Raw genomic sequence first — 24,246 nt, 5'->3', positions numbered from 1 at the left:
ATCCAGTTATTTTTTTTTTACAGTGAGGTAAGTTTTAAAATTAGCACTTTAAAGCTTTATTTCAAATGAACGGTTTGGCAATTGTGGTTTGTACAGAGTCTTGAGCACTACAGATTCTTTGAAGTGCCCAGTGATTTCATTAGTGTTTCCTGTAAAACTCAGGATACGATCATCCCAAATGTTCCTTCTGTGGTCCTCTATATGACTAGTCTTCAAGCATTGCCAAGTCTCGATCAGCCCCTTGTACATACAGCTCAGAAAAAAATAAAAGCCACCCTCATCATTAAAAAGGGACGCTAATAAAACTGACAGCCATCCCATTTAGAAAATCTCCTAATTCTTCAAGTAGTAGTTACTTGGTACAGCCACAGACCAGTGAGACTAAAGATCTGACAAATGGTACTGGGTTGAGAAAAATAGTGCTGAATGTTGCGGGTGATAGTAAAATTAATGAAATACTATCATTTGTATTCATTACTGCTCCCAATTTCTCTTTTCAGTGACAGTAATTGCATAGTCATAATTGCAATTATGATATTATTTCTGGTCAGGTGAGCAGAATGCCACAGAAATATTCATGAACTCAAAATCTACTTATCAGTTTCAATCATATTCGACAAAAGGTGTTGTAAATGAATAAATCAATCCACAGCCTAAATCACAAAAAGAGAGACAGAAAGATCAATGTTCAAATGGAAGACAGTTTCAGACAGATTGAAATGCTTTCTGTTTTCATGTTCCGCTGTTCCAGGACAGGTTTTTCTGAATTTATGGTTTTATGACTGTTCCAAACTTTAAATGGCTCAACATCATCTTTCAGTGTAAATGTAACATGACCACCGAGGTATGTGTACAGCAGCAAGTTCTGGAAGTGAAAGCAATACATCGGCACACCAATAAAGGTGCACAAAGCTTCCCAGTGACTGACAGCCACACAGCATGCATTCACCATTTCTCCTCTCCTCTGACTGCAATGTCACACTTGTTACAGCATGTTTGCTATGTCCCATATGCAGCTCATTCTAGGGTCTATTACTTTGTTTACTCACACCCCACCCATTATGTCCCTTACCCAGTTCATGCGCTTGTTGCTTTTATAATGAAAGTATGCAGCATATTATTTGGACACTTTCGACTAACTTCCACCAGAAATCGGCTCGGTATCAAATTTGGCTATCATAATGGGGAGAAAGTGAAGACTGCAGATGCTGGAGATCAGAGCTGAAAGTGTGTTGCTGGAAAAGCGCAGTAGGTCAAGCAGCATCCAAGGAGCAGGAGAATCGACGTTTCGGGCATGAGCCCTTCTTCTTTCCTGAAGAAGGGCTCATGCCCGAAACGTCGATTCTCCTGCTCCTTGGATGCTGCCTGACCTGCTGCGCTTTTCCAGCAACACATTTTCAGCTATCATAATGGGGAGTTTCTCTCTGTGGGGCCTAGTCAGATTTCTCACGCTATCATCCAAAACTCACCTCATTACCTATGCACCATGCCCCTATGATGCTCCACTCGTCCTATCATCTTTCTGGCCACATGCAGAAATACTCACCACTGCCCCTAGATCTCCCAGGACTACTGGCAGAGATACCCTTTATAAAGCTGGGCTGTGCATCCCGTTAAGTGCAGTCTGTCACCATGCACATATAGGAGTCTAAAAACAAATTCATACAGACAGCACAGCTGATATTTCACTTCTAGACCAGATGGCTCTTACCATCGATGGCCCCACCTTGCTGCAATAACCCACATCTTCCAATACACAATGGTCTCTCCCACTTATATGTTGAGTGTCACTCCTGGACAATTATTGTCCCTCTATCCCAATATATTATCTCTAATCCGCAGAACTGATCTCCCCTACTTTCCTACCACAGCAGTGCCCTAATATCCGCCCTCGACCTTCAGTGAACCGATCTATTGCTGACCGTGACCCGCCCTCTTCTCCCCATCCCAAACCATTGGTCGGACAGCCCTAACTGACGACTGACCAGACTCCTGACTGATCACTGTGCAACTCCCCATCAGACTTACCCATGACTCTCCAACACAACAGTACTATATCTGCAGGGTTGACCATGATCCACAGCCCAGACTGTAGTAATACTGATCTTCTGACCCTGACTGCCCCCGACTGACTGTGTGTAGGCCTTTGGATTGTTAGCAGATTCTATCCTTGACTTATTGTGCTGGGACCACCTGAGTGAAGGTTGTCTTCCTTGTTATGACTGAGAATTGCTTCCCTTAGACTTCGAAGAATGGTTGATGCACATGCAGTATGTTTGCCATTCACATTGCTGGCATTTGGTGCAGATGTGAGATTGGTGTAAAACAGTGACATATAGCGACATGTCTGCCTTCACTGATAACTGCTGACAACCAGCTAATGTTGTGACCGCTAAAGGGCAAGGCAAGACATAACCACTGAGAGTCTTGAAGTTCTGGCTGAAGAGGTAAAGTACAAAAAGGCAAATAAGCACTGAAGTATATGCGGAGTGAGTTAGGTGTCTGTTCCTGCATGTAAAGTGACCTAGCAGTATCATTGCAAAGCAAGGTCCAGCTACAAACTGCAGCAATGAAATGCAGAACTGTGCAGTATGTCAATCAGAAATGCACCATGAAGATGTGGTGAGGCGGTTATGTATCCAGTATGATTGTCCATGGACCAGGGATGCATGTAGTCACTGTACATGGTGTGTGTCCTGGGATCTTGGACACTGCTGTCCAAGATCAAAAACTGGAAGAGCAAGCAGTAACCACTCTGGCTTTCAGGTCAGGAATTGTCACCATATAGTTTCTAGCTTGCAGGTGGGAAATGGGAAACTCATATTAATGAGAGGAGATTAGTAACAATGAGATGTTAATGCATAATAATGGATGCAAATATGCCTCTTGCTGCTCACTAGCAGGATTCTCATCTTGCTGTTCAACACCTGGTTGGAGAATGGATAATTTTGCTCTCAACTTTGAGAATCTCATTACTGCTGATCTCATTGCATTTTCCCATCTTTCTCATCAGTACTCATGTCATTCAGGGACCAGGAAGATTGTGGCCACTGGTTCTAAAGTGAAGACAAAATGGATTTTAGTTTTTCAAAGTGGAAAGAAAGTAATCTTGAACAATAAGTAAAGACAGCATTTCCAAGAAATTGAGTGATTTTTAGATCAAGGCACAGCAAGTCACCTGGGGAGTCAAGTGCTTAGGTGACTACTGAGTTGAGAATTTGACAACCCAGAGAAAGGAGCCCACTAGCAAGCTCATTTAAACAGAAACAATTGATTCAGACAGAAAAAGTCTTAGCAGCAGAGTTACTGTAAACTGCAGTCTTCAAAATCAAACAGGAATGAGAAACAATCCTAAATTGCTTAAGAAAACTCCAGAAGCATAAGATTTCAGATGTCAGAACAAAAGACATCCTATAGGGTTGTTGGAAGGATAGGTTTAAGGAACACATGCTAAATAACAAGTGATCTGAGATAGTACTTGTTTAAAAGTCTCAGGAAGAGATTTTCACTAAAGAAAGGGGTACTAAACAATTGCAGAAATTGCCATGAAGAAACGAATGAAAGTTGCACCACATGAACAAGGAGTTTTAGTGTACAGACAGAGGGTGACACTTCACTGAGGTTTCTGTGTCTGTAAGATAGTTGCTGGGATAAAGGGGGTAAATCTTCCTTTATCTAGGGAGCTGTGCACTATTTTGATATCACTTGAGAAGAAAATGCAAATGATGTATATGTGTCATCAAAGAACCAGGACGTAAAGCAGCATGTAACCAGAAAACAGTGTGTCTGCAGTTTGAGTTACAGATTTTGTTATAAATGCTGCTAGTTGCTATTGAACTATACTGTAACATGTGTAGCTTTCAGATAAACTGAACCGACTTTTATGTTGCCAAACCTCAGTGTGTAATTGGTGAGTCTGCATAAAGAATCCAGAAACACAATATGCACCAGCAGGTAAAAGGATGGAAAAGGGTGACCAAACTGAAAAAAAAGGTATCTTATTAACTGTGAAGGGCAGCATATTCCATGAACTGAAAATTTTCTATTAACAAATTCTGGAAAGCTTTAAACCTGATGGATAAGGTTCAAGACGTTAGGATTATTACTTAAGCAATAAAAGCCATAAATTATTTCAAGAAATTCACTGTAGTCAACAAGTTTCACAGCTTAGATTTTTGTTTAACTCTGAACATCTTCTAAGTAAAGTGTACCTTTTCAGAGGATTGAAGCTGAACTTTATAAAAATCAAGTCAAAAGATGTGCAGATTCATGGATTGGCCACGCTAAATTGCCATGTCGTGGCTCAAAAAGCCGAATGGCCTCTTTCTGCACAGTAAGACTTTTGTGATTCTGTGGTCACGATCTTCCTAATCTGCTTTATCTTTTAGTGTTAATCACTCAGTGAATTAATAACTGGGATCTTGTGATATTTCTCCAAAAAACCTTGGAGTAACAACCAACAAGGGTTGGCTCATAATTGGAAGATTATAACCCCTCACCTAATTCAAAACATCTTCCTAAATATAATTTGGAATTTTCATTAATCTAAAAACAAAATCAGAATTAAAAATGATCCAGCCCTTGAAAACTGAAATTAGATATATATACTTTCTTAGTATAATTTGAAAGGTTGCTCTAAATAGCATGAAAAGTATTATTTTATGGTGGCTTTGCATTAAAATTAATAACTTTTTAAATTAATTAATTTGAAATTTTGCTTCCTAACATTACCTGCTAACTCTTAGTTATTAAATTGCTGTTCCAGGATTAAGAAGTCATATATTTATCTTGTATGTATTACATGGGATGAGGTGTGGAAGTACGAGGTAAACATTTGGAATTTGTGCAGAAGCAAAAAGAAAGGCTTAGGTTTTTCACAACCACCAGATATCATAAAACACTCTACAGCCAATTAATTACCTCTACAGTATTGTGATGAAATGCAGCAGCAACCAAGTCACACACACAAACTCTCGCCAACGACAATATGATAATGATCAAATCATCTACTTTAGTGATATTGGTTGAGGGATAAATATTGGCCCCAGGTCTGCCGGGAAGAACTTTCCTGCTCTTCCCTGAAACAATATCATCAGATCGGCCCAAGCAGACAGAAGGAGCCTCAGTTCTAATGTTGTATCCAAAACATGGCCTCTCCAACGGTACAGCACTCCCTCAGTAATGCTCTGGGGTTTGATTTTTGAACTCCGAGCCTGCAGTGTTACATGAACCTGAAGTCCTGTGATTCAAAGTTGCATGCTAACAGAAGCAGATAGGGGAGGTGGTAGTGTAGTGGTACTACCATGGGGCTAGCTAATGCTCTGGTGACATTGGTTCAAATTCCACCACTGCAGCTAGTGGAATTTAAGTTTAAGTAGTAAACCTGGAAACAAAAAGCTAGTCGCAGTGATGATGGCTACGACAACTATACTGGCTTGTAAAATTCCATCCGGTTCAGTGATGTTATTACCGGGTCCAATCTACATGCGACCCCAGACTTAACAATGTGGTTGACTCTTACTGCACTCTGAAGTGGTCTAGAAAATCATTCAGTTCAAGGACAATGAGCAATGGGCAACAAGTATTAGCCTTACCCACATTACGGACATGCCATCAAAGGAAAACAAAAGGATCTGGAACTTTTTAAGAAGCTTTAGCATAAAATGTAGTTGAGTTAATGATATGATCAAGGTGATAAGAGAGCAAGATTGCTCACCATCCAAGAAACTATATAGGGCAAGAAGCATTATGCAAAGCAGTGAGAACCTCTGCTCACACCATATCCACATCATATCTCCTCACCTACCCACTCCCCCATGGTACCAAAATCTCAAGAGTAGGAATCAACACATTACAACTAACATGGAGGGAGTCAGCAGCAGTTAGGCTTCCTTGCCATATATATGTATTTTAGATTTATCAGCCATTCAAAATTATTTCAAGTATAATTTCTTTGCCATTATTCAGAACTCACTAAAAAGCATAATCACAAATGCTCGCCTACATATAGAGAGAATGGAAAATATATATTTATTCTAAAGGTTGGATTTTAAACCTCATCAGAAAAATCCCTGCCTGCCTCAAAACTGCATGGCTGCAAACCCCTATCATCATTGCCACCCCAAAAGTTAAACTATCTTTCAGGTATTTCAATGTACAAGTCAGGCAATACAAATAATAAGCTTTCAAGCTAATGTGAATGGATTGTTATTACCATGCTAAATTTGATTGGAGCTGTCCGTGGTACCAGACAGTGTTTGCTTTACAATTAAAATCCAGCTGAGAAGAAATGTGATTGAATTTTTACAAATGAAGAGGGGATTGGATACACCCGAGTTAGATAGGTTTAGATTATTTGAAATCATTAGGGATGGTAAGAGTAGCAATTATGTGTGTGAAAAAGAATTAGGTTGGCTGTTTTCCCTGGAGCTTTGGAGGCTGAGGGGTGACCTTATAGTGGTTTATAAAACCATGAGGGACATGTATAGGGGTAAATCGACGAGGTCTTTTCCCTGGAGTGACGGAATCCAGAACTAGACGGCATAGGTTTAGTGAGACTGGGGAAAATTTTAACATGAACCTAAGAGGTAAATTTATCACATAGAGGGCAGTGTGTGTCTGGAATGAGCTGTGAGCAAGTGGTGGAGGCTGGTACAATTACAACATTTAAAAGGCATTTGGAATATAGACTAAGTGCTGCTGTATGGGACTAGATTAGGTTAGGATATATGGTCGGCAGGGTGAATTGGACTGAAGGGTCTGTTTCTGTGCTGTACATCTCTATGACTCTGTAACTCCAGCTACCAGACGTTGCCATTTGAAATGAAGTGCCAACAGTAGATGAATATGAAGTTTCTTCAAGTTTTTAAAAGCAACACTGATAAGTACCTGAGAAGAATCACAGAGATTTTGCAACATTGTGCAGTTGGTTCTTATTCTCCCAAACAGTAGTTTTAATCCACTGTACCCTCTGATCTTCCAAATCTGATTTACTTCAAACACCTGGGCGGCACGGTGGCACAGTGGTTAGCACTGCTGCCTCACAGCGCCTGGAGACCCAGGTTCAATTCCCGACTCAGGCGACTGACTGTGTGGAGTTTGCACGTTCTCCCTGTGTCTGCGTGGGTTTCCTCCGGGTGCTCCGGTTTCCTCCCACAGTCCAAAGATGTGCTGGTCAGGTGAATTGGCCGTTCTAAATTGCCCATAGTGGTAAGGGGTAAGGGATAATGTAGGGGTATGGGTGGGTTGCGCTTCGGCGGGTCGGTGTGGACTTGTTGGGCCGAAGGGCCTGTTTCCACACTGTAAGTAATCTAAAAAAAAACCTCTCTCTATCATCTACTTAGAACAGTTGACATAGTTCCTGGCTCAGTTACTAACTCTAACACTGCCATAGCCTCACAGCACCCTCCATAGAAAGACTGCTCCTGTCTCCTATTCAAAAGGACTAACATCGAGTCTTATACCCACATTCCACTTTGTAGACTTCCGTCTTATGGAACAACTTCTAGCCCATTTGACTCATTCTTCATCATTTTAAAAAACTTAAGTAAAGTCACGCAACAATTTAAATTCTTCAATCAGAATCAGCCCCAATTTTTCAAAATCTTCCTGCCTGTATTTCCTTATGGGGAATACCTGGCAGCATTCTTATATGATGTCTCAACTTCTTTCCTGAATGTAAACAGTAATTGCAAGATCTCAACTGCAAATTCTTCATCTGAATAAGTTTTGACATAAATACACCATGACATTTTATTTTTCTTTTCCATGTATATATTTATATATCTCACCTTAAACCCAGAATACCTTCATAATTTTTTGGCCTTATCCATTTGTACTGCTGCTTTTTAAGGTCTTGTAAATATGAAAACTCAAATCCCCCCACTGTTCCACTTACCCAACGTTTCCCCACAGTATATAATCACCTCACAGTTACTAACAATAAATTCTGCCAGTCATTTCTTTACCCATTTGACTCTTAGCTCCATTTTGTCCTCAGGATCGTTTGCCATGCACCCTGTTTTACTGTTACATGAATTTGTGCAGCATTCCCTCTAGCCCTATACAACATTCAACAAAGGCAATCATATGGCTGCCCGTAAAAGACTGCTGCTCATTTCTAACCACTCTGGGAACTATTGTTAACTTCTACTCTTTATTTCTAAACCAAATTGATATCCTCCACATTTTTCCAACCCTTTAATCTTCTCCAATAGTCTTCTGGGTGGCATCACAGGCTTTCTGAAAGTCCAGGTACACCATACCCACCACCTCTGTCACCACTGCCAAGAAAGTGTTCATTCAACAGTTCAGGTTTCGCGCACAGTATCCCTTTCTGAAATCTGCCTTGATTCTAATGATTTCCTCTTCAGCTGCAAGGGTAAGTTGCTTGCTTTCATCAATTGTCATGAATCAGCAGTATCCACAGTCTTCTGGAGATTGCTTGGTTATTTTCAGCTGAGGAAGCCTCCCTCTTTGCGCACCAAATAGATTCATATCATAGACATTTGGTGGGCATGTATAAAGTTGGAATCCATAATCCCACTAATGTGACATATGACGTAAATTGATGGGTGCCGATAGGACTTGATGTGATGATTTATAAAACATTGTAACCTAACAACAAAACAACAGTATTAAAAATGTCCCTATCCACAAAATTAAGAATGTGATGCAAACATTTAAGTGAAAATTATCTCAACTTTGAGATCTAGACTGCCAGGGACTGTGGGTGAAGTCTGGGATGTCAGCATGTTCCCAGAGTCTTACAGAAATTGTGAATTTTGTTTTACCTACTTCCTTTTCTGCCTTTATTGAAGTGATTAATTCTTTAGACTTGCACCATTGTGTGATGGCAGGATTGAATCCAGTCAATGGTGCTGTCATTGTATCATTCCACTTGTAAGTCTGCAGGTCACAAAGCTGACAATGTACCAACCTGCATTGACGATTGTATTAATTTCCAGCTTGGTGATGTCCTCCTGCAAGATTGAAAGCTTTTGATTCATAACATCGTCCTTGCCATAGTGCGAAAATGGTTGTGTAAACATTTCTTCTGCCAAAACAAAATATAGACAAAATTAAATAATTACATTACAGAGCCAGCATTACAAAATTTAACCAGGAGTATTCAACTGCTTTTTGAGTAAAGGAGTCTAGGTGAAAATAGTAACTGGGGACACAGTTTCCAATAAAACAATTTAATAGAAAATTAGAAAACTTCTAACAACATAATCAGATGGTGCCAGTGAAAATGAACCTATCTTCTGAGTTGTAAGAGAATCCTGTTCTTGTCTGGTTCCTTTCATGTCTTCAGTACTTCCCAAAATATTACAAAGACAACTTCCATACAGCAAGCTCGGAAAAGCAGCAATGATGCCAGATAGTGACATCAGCCATAGTCATGTTCGATTAGATTAGATTAGATTCCCTATTGTATGAAAACGAGCCCTTTAGCCCAACAAGTCCACACCGACCCTCTGAACCGCACCCACCCAGACTCATTTCCCTACATTTATCCCTGACTAGTGAACCTAACACAATGGGCAATTTAGCACGGCCAATTCACCTGACCTGCACATCTTTGGACTGTGGGAGGAAACTGGAATGCCCAGAGGAACCCCACTCAAACACAGTCACCCAAGGAAGGAATCAAACTCAGGTCCATGGTGCTGTGAGGCAGCAGTGCTAACCACTGAGCCACTGTGCTGCCCCATATTGAATGGTGCAGCAGACTCAGAAAGCTGAATGGCCTCCTCCTGCACCTATTTTTCTATGTTTTTTTCCAGTTGATAGGATCATATTGCATCAGTCTTACTGGTGTATAAGAAATCAACATATCAGATATTGTGCCCATACTTATTCCTCTGTTGGTCACTAGGACACAAACCTGAAAGACAGTTTGACCTTATCCTTCTGCAAAGACAGAGCCCTTGTATACACTGGAATAACTTCACAGAGGCTGGTATTCTGTCACCAAGTCACCCTTTATTTACACATGCAAAGAACTTGACACTGGTCTGTCTTACTCAGAGCCAACTCCCAGAGTGAACAGAACCTCTGACACCCCTGCTTATATCGATCAGCAAAGGGTCCCTGATTGGACCAGGTAAACAGCCCAATCAAGGAACTCATATTCTATGAGGTCCACCCAGCTGGTCTCATTACAATCACTATAACACCCTTTGCAAAATTTAACTTTTCATGCGCACAGCAGTCCGTTTCTCAAGGCATTTGGTAGTTCAACCTGGGAATCTTAACAGACCTGCTGAGTCTGCCACTGGAAAGTTCCATTTCAATTGCTTTCCTTATCTATCAAATTCAGGGATTACTACTGGCCCAAAGTTCTCTCCACTCTCAAATGAATCCCCTTTCCAAACCCTTTCTGATGACAGCATTACCTTCTAGGACTTCAGAGGTAGTTAGCAGTGTAATTGAGGCCAGGGTCAAATTTTCTTTGGTCATCCACCAGCTTCATTAGATGTGCACTGCACTAGATCCAATTTCTGAACTGATCTGTTTTAGTGACTTTGAATAAGGAAGAAACATTAGCTAGGTCATCTCAAGAATATCCCTGCTCAGATAGTGACCGGGGTCTTTGACCACCCCTCCCAATGCAACAAGGACAAAACCCCCCTGGTCCTCACCTTCCACCTCACCAACCTCTGCATACATTGCATCACCCTCCGCCACTTCCACCATTTCCAAACAGACCCGACCACCAAAGATATATTTCCCTCCCTTCCCCTATCAGCGTTCCAGAGAGACCCTTCCCTCTGTGACTCCCTCATCAGGTCCACGCACCCTGCCCCCACCAACCCACATCACTCCCCTCACCTCCGTCCAAGGACCTAAAGGATCTTTCCACATCCATCAGAAATTTACCTGTACCTCTACCAATGTCATTTATTACATCCGTTGCACCCTATATGGTCTTCTCTACACCAGGGAGACAGGACGTCTTCTTGTGGATTGTTTCAGAGAACATCTCTGTGACACCTGCACCCACCAACCCCACTGCCCTGTGGCTAAACACTTCAAATCCTCCTCCCACTCCATCAAGGACATGCAGGTCTGGGCCTCCTCCACTGCCAAATCATTACCACCCAACACCTGGAGGAGGCACACCTCATATTCTGCCTTGCATCCTGCAACCACACAAGATAAATGGGGATTTCAACAGCTTCCTCAATTCCCCTCCACCCACATTATCCCAGGCCCTACCTCCAACTCGGCACCACCCTCCTGACCTGTCTATCACTCCCCCCTCTGACCTATCACCTTCTCCTTCACCTTCATCCACTTTCCACTTTCTCAGATACCTTCTTCCCCCAATCCCACCCCCTCCCTTTTATCTCTCAGCCCCCAGCCCACAAGCCTGATGAAGGGCTTATGCCCAAAACATCAATTCTTCTGTTCCTCAGATGCTGACCTGCTGTGCTTTCCCAGCAACATACTCTCGACTCATTGATCAAAGGTCAGATGTGGCTTCTGTAAGGTGTGCTCTGGTCTCTGGTATTGAGTTTGAACCCACAGCCACTGCCAGCTTAAAACTAACTTTAAAAAAACAAGTTTCAACCAAAGGTAGGATCCATTTTGCCAAACTATTCAGTAATTTACAGTTGCCACACTGAGGCTCAGCTACATTCATGAAAAATGTGTTTATTCACAGCACAAGATGGTGACATCTGGTGGTGTATCATAGAACTGCACTTACATATTTTGAAACATGCCACTGTCAATTATGGTAACACAGAAATATTCGAGTAAAAAATGGGGTCTGCAGATGCTGGAGATCACAGCTGCAAATGTGTTGCTGGTCAAAGCACAGCAGGCCAGGCAGCATCTCAGGAATAGACAGAAATATGAAAAGAAGGAGTAGCATTAGCCAACCAAATGATACACCCTGATTCTACCATCTCATTCTACAATTTTGTATGACTCTGAAGTCTCACTGCATGTGGTCAGTGTTGGGAATCTAAACCTATGGCCACTGAAACAGCTATGCACTCACCACGATGTAAAAACAATGACTGCAGAAGCTGGAAACCAGATTCTGGATTAGTGATGCTGGAAGAGCACAGCATTTCAGGCAGCATCCGAGGAGCAGCAAAATTGACGTTTCAGGCAAAAGCCCTTCATCAGGAATAAAGGCAGTGAGCCTGAAGCGTGGAGAGATCAGCTAGAGGAGGGTGGGGGTGGGGAGAGAGTAGCGTAGAGTGCAATGGGTGAGTGGGGGAGGGGATGAAGGTGATAGGTCAGGGAGGAGAGGGTGGAGTGGATAGGTGGAAAAGGAGATAGGCAGGTAGGACAAGTCCGGACAAGTCATGGGGACAGTGCTGAGCTGGAAGTTTGGAACTAGGGTGAGGTAAGGGAAGGGGAAATGAGGAAACTGTTGAAGTCCACATTGATGCCCTGGGGTTGAAGTGTTCCGAGGCGGAAGATGAGGTGTTCTTCCTCCAGGCGTCTGGTGGTGACAGAGTGGCGGTGAAGGAGGTCCAGGACCTCCAAATCCTTGGCATAGTGGGAGGCGGAGTTGAAATGTTGGGCCACAGGGCAGTGTGATTGATTGGTGCGGGTATCCTGGAGATGTTCCCTAAAGCGCTCTGCTAGGAGGCGCCCAGTCTCCCCAATGTAGAGGAGACCGCATTGGGAGCAACGGATACAATAAATGATATTAGTGGATGTGCAGGTAAAACTTTGATGGATGTGGAAGGCTCCTTTAGGGCCTTGGATAGAGGTGAGGGAGGAGGTGTGGGCGCAGGTTTTACAGTTCCTGCAGTGGCAGGGGAAAGTGCCAGGATGGGAGGATATGTTGTAGGGGGGCGTGAACCTGATCAGGTAGTCACAAAGGGAACGGTCTTTGCGGAAGGCGGAAACGGGTGGGAAGGGAAATATATCCCTGGTGGTGGGGTCTTTTTGGAGGTGGCAGAACAATCAGGGTTCCCGCCCACCTTCCGAGGCCCCCTTCACCCACCTCCAACACACTGCATCCACCTGCACACCCCGCGCTGGCCTATTACTTGCCCTCGACCTCTTCATTTCCAACTGCCGCCGGGACATTAACCACCTCAATCTGTCTACCCACCTCCCCCACTCAACCTCTCACCCTCACAACACGCAGCCCTCCAATCCCTCTGCTCCAATCCCAACCTCACCATCAAGCCAGCGGATAAAGGGGGTGCAGTGGTAGTCTGGTGCACTGACCTCTACACCGCTGAAGCTAAATGCCAACTCGAGAACACCTCTTCCTACTGCCCCTCGACCATGACCCCACCCCTCATCACCAACCATCATCTCCCAGACTATACAGAACCTCATCACCTCAGGAGATCTCCCACCCACAGCTTCCAACCTCATAGTCTGGGTACCCCGCACTGCCCGGTTCTACCTCCTTCCCAAGGTCCACAAGCCTGACCACCATGGCCGACCCATTGTCTCAGCATGCTCCTGCCCCACTGCACTCATCTCTACCTACCTCGACACTGTCCTATCCCCCCTAGTCCAGGAACTCCCCACATACGTTCAAGACACCACCCACACCCTCCACCTCCTCCAAGACTTCCGTTTCCTCGGCCCCCGACACCTCATCTTCACCATGGATATCCAATCCCTCTACACCTCCATCCGCCATGACCAGGGCCTCCAAGCCCTCCGTTTTTTCCTCTCCAGACGTCCCCAACAGTACCCTTCCACCGACACTCTCATTCGTTTGGCCAAACTGGTCCTCACCCTTAACAATTTCTCCTTTGAATCGTTCCACTTCCTCCAGACCAAAGGGGTAGCCATGGGCACACGTATGGGCCCCAGCTATGCCTGTCTCTTTGTTGGCTACGTAGAACAGTTGATCTTCCATAATTACACCGACACCACTCCCCACCTCTCCCTCCACTACATTGATGACTGCATTGGCGTCACCTCGTGCTCCCGCGAGGAGGTTGAGCAATTCATCAACTTCACTAACACATTCCACCCTGACCTTAAATTTACCTGGACCATCTTTGACACATCCCTCTCCTTCCTGGATCTCTCCATCTCCATTAATGACGACCAACTTGACACTGACATTTTTTACAAACCCACCGACTCCCACAGCTACCTGGATTACACCTCTTCCCACCCTACCTCTTGCAAAAATGCCATCCCGTATTCCCAATTCCTCCGCCTCCACCATATTTGCTCTCAGGAGGACCAGTTCCACCACAGAACACACCAGATGGCCTCCTTCTTTAGAGACCATAATTTCCCTTCACACGTGGTTTAAGATGCCCTCCAACGTATCTCGTCCACATCCCGCACCTCCGTCCTCAGACCCCACCCCTCCAACCGTAACAAGGACAGAACGCCCCTGGTGCTCACCTTTCACCCTACAAACCTTCGCATAAACCAAATCATCCGCCGACATTTCCGCCACCTCCAAAAAACCCCACCACCAGGGATATATTTCCCTCCCCACCCCTTTCCGCCTTCCGCAAAGACCGTTCCCTCCGTGACTACCTGGTCAGGTCCACGCCCCCCCCCTACAACACCCTCCCATCCTGGCACTTTCCCCTGCCACTGCAGGAACTGTAAAACCTGCGCCCACACCTCCTCTCTCACCTCTATCCAAGGCCCTAAAGGAGCCTTCCACATCCATCAAAGTTTTACCTGCACATCCACTAATATCATTTATTGTATCCGTTGCTCCCGATGCGGTCTCCTCTACATTGGGGAGACTGGGCGCCTCCTAGCAGAGCGCTTTAGGGAATATCTCCGGGACACCCTCACCAAATTAACCACACCGCCCCGTGGCCCAACATTTCAACTCCCCCTCCCACTCTGCCGAGGATATGGAGGTCCTGGGCTCCTTCACCGCTATTCCCTCACCACCAGACGCCTGAAGGAAGAACGCCTCATCTTCCACCTCGGAACACTTCAACCCCAGGGCATCAATGTGGACTTCAATAGTTTCCTCATTTCCCCTTCCCCTACCTCACCCTAGTTCCAAACTTCCAGCTCAGCACTGTCCCCATGACTTGTCTGGACTTGTCCTACCTGCCTATCTCCTTTTCCACCTATCCACTCCACCCTCTCCTCCCTGACCTATCACCTTCATCCCCTCCCCCACTCACCCATTGTACTCTATGCTACTTTCTCCCCACCCCCACCTTCCTCTAGCTTATCTCTCCACGCTTCAGGCTCACTGCCTTTATTCCTGATGAAGCGCTTTTGCCCGAAAAGTCTATTTCGCTACTCCTTGGATGCTGCCTGAACTGCTGTGCTCTTCCAGCACCACTAATCCAGAATGCACTCACCACTGTCCCAACCAAAATAAGCTAATCGCATCAACTAGCAACTACACTTGGACCTGTCCTTATCTGTGTGGTTCAAATATTCATAGCTTTAACTAGCTGTGCCAGCAGGGAGACTTATCAAAATATATTATCGCATTTTCTAAACTGGCAATCTCTGATCAATATTTAGTTATGCTGTCATTGCATTGTCAAAAATTTGTAATCATTATGAAAATCTTTTTGAAAGCTTAATTGGCCAGATAACTTACAAGTGAACATGTTACAAGTAAGTGCACAGTGCAGCGATTAATGCAATTAACATCTGATCAGGGCATCCCCTACCACTTACAATTTACATGTTGCACCTAAATCTGATATTGAAACAAATTCTATTCTAACATTAAAAGAGAGTGCAATGGTAGAGTCCCTACCTCTGGATAAGAAGGCCCAGAGTCAAGTCTTGAGTTTAATAACATCTCCGAACAGGTAGATCAGAAAATATCTACTCTGACATTAAACAAGTGTCAAGTCATGAAAGAAACTGTTCCGGGACTCAAATAATTTTCCACTTGGAGCCTTGGTGCACCAGTATAACAACATACCCATATAAGAGCACTGTTCCCCAAAATCCAAAGTGCTGACATTTCCAAATGAAACTATTCATGTGTTTCAGTATTTGCTGTAGCAGACAGGACAGCCGATACTTCTGTCAGGAAGAACAAAGTTATTTTGTTTGAAGCACAGAAGGCTGAGAGGGGACTTGATAGAGGTGTATAAAATTAAGAGGGGCTGAGACAGGGTGAATAGAAAATATCCCTTCCCCTTAATTGAAGGGTCCATAACAATAGGGCATAATCTTAAAGTGAAATACAGGAGGTTTAGAGAGGATTTGAGGGAAACTTTTTATATCCCAAGAGTGGTGGGAGAATGCACTGCCTGGGAGGGCAGTTGAGGCCGGTAACCTCATAAGCTTTAAAGAGCACCTGAAATGTCATAATGTTCAAGGCTATGGGCATTGTTCGGTAAAGTGGGAGCAGTGTAGGTAGCAATGTAGTTTTGGCAGTATAGATTCAATGGGCCAAAGGGCCCCTTCTGGAAGATTCTAGGATTTTGTAAAAGAGTTTTAATTGCTGAAGAAGCATTTAATTTCTTATTAAAAGAGAAAAAAAAACTCCTGAACTGTGAAACCCCCAATAATGAGACAGTGAAATAAAACTTCACAACAAAATAGCTTCAGTTAAGCCTTCGATAAGCAATTTGACCAAATGAATAATGTTTTCACACTTATGTAACATTTCATAAACTGTGGAAACCTCTCGATTATATTACCAAGTGACATAAATGTGTCTGTAAGTGGTAAAGATGGTGTCAATTCTGCATTTCATTAAGTCGTTTAATAAAGTTTAAAATCTCTTGACAAGCATTTTTATGAAATCCTTCCTTTCTTATTAGTAAATTGAAAATTGTATGAATGGTAATACTGGTGACCATCTGAGTTTAATCATGAATAGTTTAAGAAATTATATTAATTCTTTAATGTCCAGTTCATTAAATTTTATTCTGATCTGCACTAACTTGAAACAGCATTTGCCTTACACGTTGAACTTACTTTCTCCTTCATGGTCTGAAGCAAAAGTGTTACCAGGCAACAGAGTAATGAAGCTAATCTCAATCTAAGGGCAGTTATTAACAATCACACAATTTATACAATTCCCAGAACAAACAGTGTTTTAAAAAATGACAAAATGATTGGAAAAAAAGTTGAAAATGTGAACCAGCGGAATTAGAACCAATGCAAACAATGGGTTATCATATTGACAATGCATATTCTCAGCATATCTCTGCTCCTTGACAGCACTGATGAGTGCACTACAGTGCTGATCAATTTGAAGTGTAGAGATGACTTTTAATAGCCACTTCACAAATAAATGATACTTGCTGAGAACATTATAGTTCAACAAAAGCTATCAAATAAAATGTTCCATTCTCTCAGACATGATTTCTCGTTACCTTGTTAAGTACACATATAATACACAATAGGTAACTATATTAATTGCTATTGATGTGTTCCAATGAATTGGTCCATTCAGAAGGGTAGACAGTACCAGTTCTAGACACCAAGCTAGGAGGGCAGTGAGTAGTGAAAGGAGAGGAGTCCCTATCAGGTATATTGGCTTAGCTGAAACGTAAGCTAGAGCCAGGAAAGAAAGAAAAAGACCAGGAGAATTGTTTGTTAAGAAGAGCAAAATAGAGTCATACAGCATGGAAACAGACCCTTCAGTCCAACCAGTCCATGCTGACCCTAATCTCAAACTAAACTAGTCCCACTTACCTGGTCTTGGTTCATATCCCTCTAAACCCTTCCTTTTAATACACTTAAATATAGAGTTACAGAGTCATAGAGGTGAACAGCATGGAACAGACCCTTCAGTCCAACCTGTCCACACCGACTAGATATCCCAACCCAATCTAGTCCCACCTGCCAGCACCCGGCCCATATCCCTCCATACCCTTCCTATTCATATATCCATCCAAATGCCCATCTTAAATGTTGCAATTATACCAGCCTCCACCACATCCTCTGGCTGCTCATTCCATACACATACCACCCTCTGCGTGAAAACGTTGCCCCTTAGGTCTCTTTTATGTCTTTCCCCTCTCACCTGAAATCTATGTCCTTTAGTTCTGGACTCCCCGATCCCAGGGAAAAGACTTTGCCTATTTACCCTATCCATGCCCCTCATAATTTTGTAAACCTCTATAAGGTCACCCCTCAGCCTCCGACGCTCCAGGGAAAACAGTCCCAGCCTGTTCAGCCTCTCCCTATAGCTCAAATCCTCCAACCCTGGCAACACCCTTGTAAATCTTTTCTGAACCCTTTCAAGTTTCACAACATCTTTCTGATAGGAAGGAGACCAGAATTGCACGCAATATTCCAACAGTGGCCTAACCAATGTCCTGTACAGCTACAACATGATCTCTCAACTCATGTACTCAATGTTCTGACCAATAAAGGAAAGCATACCAAACGCCTTCTTCACTATCCTATCCACCAGCAACTCCACTTTCAAGGAGCTATGAACCTGCACTCCAAGGTCTCTTTGTTCAGCAACACTCCCTTGGACCTTACCATTAAGTGTATAAGTCCTGCTAAGATTTACTTTCCCAAAATGCAGCACCTCGCATTTATCTTAATTAAACTCCATCTGCCACTTCTCAGCCCATTGGCCCATCTGGTCCAGATCCTGTTGTAATCTGAGGTAACCCTCTTCGCTGTCCACTACACCTCCAATTTTGGTGTCATCTGCAAACTTACTAACTGTACCTCTTATGCTCGCAACCAAATCATTTATGTAAATGACAAAAAGTAGAGGACCCAGCACTGATCCTTGTGGCACTCCACTGGTCACAAGCCTCCAGTCTGAAAAACAACCCTCCACCACCACCCTCTGTCTTCTACCTTTGAGCCAGTTCTGTATCCAAATGGCTAATTCTCCCTTTATTCCATGAGATCTAACCTTGCTAATCAGCCTCCCCTGGGGAATCTTGTTGAATGCCTTACTGAAGTCCATGTAGATCACATCTAAATTTGGATTGTCATAAATGAAAAGCACATTATAATAGTCCATTAATGACTTTCAGTGAATGGAATCTGCCAGAGCTACTTTCAAACAAAAGTGAAATATTGTTGATGTCACTAATCTGAAATAAGAACATAAAATGCTGGAAATGCTGAGCAGGTCAGACAGCATCTCTGGAGAGAAAAAGAATTAATATTTCAGATTGAGATTATCTTTAATTTCACTGTCATGTTGCCCTAAAACCTAACTCTTTCTCACTTCAGATACTGCCTGGCCTGCTCAGCATTTCCAGCAAACTTTGTGATTTACTAACTTGTTTCGGCCCACATACCTCTCCAGTTCCCCACTCTGTGAGTGACTCACTGTCTTCATGGTGGCTACAGATATCTTGTATTTATCACCAAAGACCCAAGAAGGAAGCATTTTAATTATCTATACTAACAATCAATTTAATACATACTTCCAAATAAATCCCCAGCTGATGTTCAGCTGGCACAATTCATCTTTCCTTTCAGAGAACACGCATTCAAAAATGCTGCTGTGCTATTATAAACTTGAACTAAAAATTCAATGCTTAAAATGGGCTAATCAAAGATATATGCTTCCAAAAGATGTTTTCACAAAGACTAAGTGAAGAGTCATACTAACTGGATTAGACATTCTGAGTTGATGCAAATATTTTTCTAAATGTGAATGCTGAAAATCTAAAGTTAAAATAATATGCTCGAAATTGACACTTGCAGACCCTGCTGTACCAGTAAATCTATTCTGACCTTTGCTTTACCTAGGAAAACAGTCGAAGGCAATTTCTGATGTTGACTTCTGATCTGTTTGAACACAGACTATTACATTAAAATGTACAGCAAGATGTTATTTTTTGAGACAAAGTGTGAGATGGCCCAGGTTTTCCTTTGCACTTACATTATTCTCAGCCCATTACATATGCATGTCTAAATAAAATAACAGAACTTCTGGACAACTCTGGGCTCCAACATCCAAGCAATGTATTTAAAAGGCACCTTTTTTGTGATTATTCACATGTGGAATGTGGGTCTTGTTGGCTGGCCATCTCGTCCCTAATTGCCCCTGGAGGAGGTGGTGGTAAGCTGCCTTCTTGAACCGCTGCAGTCCATGTGCTGTAGGTAGACCCAAAATGCCCTCAGGGAAGAAATTCCAAGAATTTGACCCAGCGACAGTGAAACTATATTTCTAAATAAGAATGGTAAGTGATTTGGAGGGGAACTTGCAGGTGGTGGTGTTCCCAAGTATCTGCTACCCTTGTCCTGCAAGATGGAAATGGTCATGGATTTGGAAGATGCTTTTTAAGGATCATTGGTAAATTTCTCCAGTGCACCTTGTAAGTAGTACTGATGTTACTGAATGTCAGTGGTGAAGGGAGTGGATGTTTGATTAGATTAGATTAGATTACTTACAGTGTGGAAACAGGCCCTTCGGCCCAACAAGTCCACACCGACCTGCCGAAGCGAAACCCACCCATACCCCTACATTTACCCCTTACCTAACACTATGGGCAATTTAGCATGGCCAATTCACCTGACCCGCACATCTTTGGACTGTGGAAGGAAACCGGAGCACCCGGAGGAAACCCACGCAGACACGGGGAGAACGTGCAAACTCCACACAGTCGCGTGAGGCAGGAGTTGAACCCGGATCTCTGACATTGTGAGGCAGCAGTGCTAACCCCTGTGCCAACATGCCGCCCAATGAGGTTTGCCGATGAGGTGCCAATCAAGCGGGCTGCTTAATACTGGATGGTGTCATTCCTCTTCAAAGTTGTTGAAGCTGCATCCATCCAAGCAACTGGGGGGGTAATCCATCACTCTCCTGACTTGTGCCTTGTAGATGGTGGACTGCCTTTAGAGAGTGTGACCTTGATGTCAAGGGCTGTCACTCTCACTTCTAGAATTCAATGCTTTTGTTCATGCCTGAACCAAAGCTGTAATGAGATTAAGAACTGAGTGGCCTTTGCAGAACCCAAACTGGATGTCAGTGAGCAGGTGATACAACATCCTGGAGACATTCCAATCATGCTCAACCCTGCAAGCCAGAGAGGTCTTCGCAACTGGAACTGCAAAATTGCTCAGTGGCAGCAGCTTGCAGACCTGAACTACTCAAATTTTATAAATCCCTGGTCCTGGCCTAACACAGGCATGCCTCTTGTCCATACAGAGACCATTTCTGTGATTTTTAAATCAAATTTCGTCTTATCAAACCAACTCTCTCTTGCTTGGCAAAGTCTTGGGTCCTACATTGGAGTTCCTGATATTGTTTCACCCTCTCCCCCAAGTCCAGGAGGATCAGACTTAGCCTGGGCATGGAGTCTTTTACCCACTAGCTATCCCTGAAGTTGTATGTGGGGTGGTCCTATAATCAAACAAAACAATGATAGCTTGTAATCTAACAAGGCTGTATGCTGTTTCTTCAATCAGCCTTCCAAGTTTGGAACACTTTCTGCCAGACCATTGGATGATGAGTGGTAAGGAACTATCCTTATGTCATAGAGTCATACAGCACAGAAACAGACCAATCAGTCCATGCCAACCAGGTTTCCCAAGCTAAACTAGTCCCATTTGTGTCTGTTTGGCCCATATCTCTACAAATCATTCCTATTTATGCTCCTGTCCAAATGTCTTTTAAGTGATATAACTGTAGCTGCATCTATCACTGCCTCTGGCAATTCATTCCACATACGCATAACCCTGTGCATGAAAAAGTTGACCCTCAAGTCCCTTTTAACCCATCTCACCTTTAGCCCATGCCTTCTAGTTTCGGCCTCCCCTACCCTAGGGAAAAGACCTTTGCTATTCACCTTACCTATGCCTCTCATAATTTTATAACCTGCTAAATGACCATCCCTTAATCTCACACACTCCAGGGAAAAAAGCCGCAGCCTATTCAGCTTCTCCCGATAAGTCAAACCCTCTGGTCCCAGTAACATCCTTGAAAATCTTTTCTGTACCCTTTCTAACTTAATTATATCCTTTCTATAGCAGGGCAACCAGACTGTCCGCAGTACTCCAAAAGTGGCCTGACCGATGTCCTGTACAGCTGCCATATAACATCCCAAATCCTATACTCAATGCTCTGACCAATGAAGGCAAGTACACCAAATGCATTCTTCACCACCTTGTTTACCTGTGTTGCCACTTTCCTGTATCTGAACCTCTGGTTTCTCTGTTCTACAACACTCCCCAAGTCCCTACCATTAAGCATTTAAATCCCGGCCGGTTTGTCTTAACAAAGTGCAACATCTTGCATTTACCTAAATGAAACTCTAATCACCAAACCCTTACTACCCAATAGCTGAAAGAAGAACGCCTCATATTCCACCTTGGGACCCTGCAATCATAAGGGATTAATATGGATTTCACCAGTTTCCTCATTTCCCCTCTCCCATTATCCCAGTCCCAAGCCTCCAACTCAGCATGTCCTCATGAAATGTCCATCACCTTTCCCCTCTAGCTGCACCACCCTCCTCTCCAACTTATCGCCTTCTCCCTCACCTTCATCTATCTGTTGCATTCTCAGCTACCTTCCCCCTAATCCACACTCTCCCATTTATCTCTCAGCCTCACCCACCCCCAGCCCACAAAGTCTCATTCCTGATGAAGGGCTTATGGCTGAAACATTAACTCCCCTGCTCCTCAGGTGCTGCCTGACCTGCTGTGCTTTTCCAGCAAGTCACTCTTGACCCAGTCCTTGACCATAGTACTGCCTCATACAGAGCGAGGCATCAAAGTGTCTGTATCTTTGACACTCACCTTTTTTTCTCTGAGCTGAGAAGATCCCATTTATATATTTGGTTACCCCCATAGTACTGCTACACAGCAGTAGCACTTATTTTCCCCCACTGCACCCATGCGTGTATAAGTACAGGGACTCAGCGAAGACACCATTGTGCAAACATTTTTATTCAATAGTTCCACCACCATGAAAAACATCCATGCGGCCAGGGAACCAATTTTTCTTATTTTTATAGATATTTTTATTGGAAATTTAACATTTTTGCAAATTTACAAAAATAAACAAAACTCTCAAATACAAACATTGATGTACAATTAAATCATATATACAATAGTCAAAATTTAACAAAGAGAAAAAAAGAGAAAAAAAAGGAGAAAAGAAAAAAAAACACAACTCAACTTTCTACTAATCTAAACTATAACTAACCAGAGTGTATACCTAAGTCTCTTACATGCTCGGAATGTATTAACATCAAATATAATAAAACCCGTATTCGTGCGGGATTCCTCTCCCAAGGGGCCCCGGAGCAGCCAGGTCTGAAATCTTCACTAAATAAAAGCCCTTGTTAGGATGGCCGAAATATCTGCATTTATATAATTCAAAAAGGGCTGCCATATTTTATAAAATAATTCAGTCTTTCAGTGCACCATATTTGTGAGGAAGTCAAGGGGGATATATTCCATAATTAATCTGTGCCAATTTGAAAGTCCAGGGGGGCCCTCAGCCACCCAGTTCACCAAAATATTTTTCCTTGCACAGAAAGAGAGAATAGAAAATAGTCTCTTCCCGTGCATATCCAGAGATGAAAGGTTCGAAAAGCCCAAAAGGAGAGATACAGGGTCCACCCTAATTTCCGTTCCTAAAATTTCTGTCAGGGTACTTGCTACTTTAGTCCAGTATCTGCGGATTTTCTGACAAGTCCACAGACAATGTACTAGAGTACCCACCTCTATTTTGCATTTGGGACACATTGGAGATGCTCCTGCCTTAAATTTTGCCAGTCGAGCCGGTGCTATATGGGCCCTATGAAGTATCTTTAGTTGGATAGCCTGAGTTCTGTTACAGATAGTAATTCTTCTAGCATTTTCCCAAATGTCATTCCACATTCCACATGAGATTTCTAGCCCCAAGTCCTGCTCCCATATTTTAAGCAGGTCATCCATGTCTCCTGAGACTCCATCATGTAGCAAATGATATATAGTACTAACGGAGGATACCCCTGCTAGTCGTAGGACATTATGTTCTCTGTCTGATTTATAAAGACTATCTATTAATGTAGTCTTCCTCTGTATATAATCTCGAATTTGGAAGTATCGAAAGAGATCCCCATTAGGTATTCTGAATTTCAGACGCAGCTGCTCAAAGGACATCAGGATCCCATCTTTAAATAGGTCCCCTAAGCATGAGATGCCCCTGGATCTCCAGAGTTTAAAGGTGACATCTGTAATCCCCAGTTGGAATCCCCATGCGCCTACTATTGGTGCATAGGGGGATGTTTTATGTGAGTTACCCTCATTTTGCCGCATTATATTCCAGGCCTTAACTGTGTTTAATATTATGGGATTTTTACAGTGGTCTGTAATGATTTTCCTCTTATCTGAAAATAAAAGGTTAATAAGTGGATATTT

The 24,246-nt window shown here is 43.1% G+C and overlaps 1 protein-coding gene across 4 annotated transcripts in view; it reads right to left on the bottom strand.

The window, feature by feature from the left end:
- Positions 1-24,246, bottom strand: part of LOC132836097 (macro domain-containing protein CT2219-like) — a 944,897-nt gene that overhangs the window by 888,169 nt on the left and 32,482 nt on the right. For all 4 annotated transcript variants that reach the window (XR_009647331.1, XM_060855360.1, XM_060855361.1 and 1 more), the window contains one exon: positions 8,939-9,055. Coding sequence is in view for 3 of the 4 variants with exons in the window: in XM_060855360.1 (XP_060711343.1) it covers positions 8,939-9,055 (117 nt within the window). In the remaining variant the exon portion in view is untranslated. The remainder of the gene's footprint in view (positions 1-8,938; positions 9,056-24,246) is intronic.

Source organism: Hemiscyllium ocellatum, chromosome 46 (assembly GCF_020745735.1).
Source record: "Hemiscyllium ocellatum isolate sHemOce1 chromosome 46, sHemOce1.pat.X.cur, whole genome shotgun sequence".
Taxonomy (NCBI): domain Eukaryota; kingdom Metazoa; phylum Chordata; class Chondrichthyes; order Orectolobiformes; family Hemiscylliidae; genus Hemiscyllium; species Hemiscyllium ocellatum.
The sequence above is the reverse complement of the archived record's forward strand: the minus strand, read 5'-3'. Positions and strand labels throughout refer to the sequence as shown.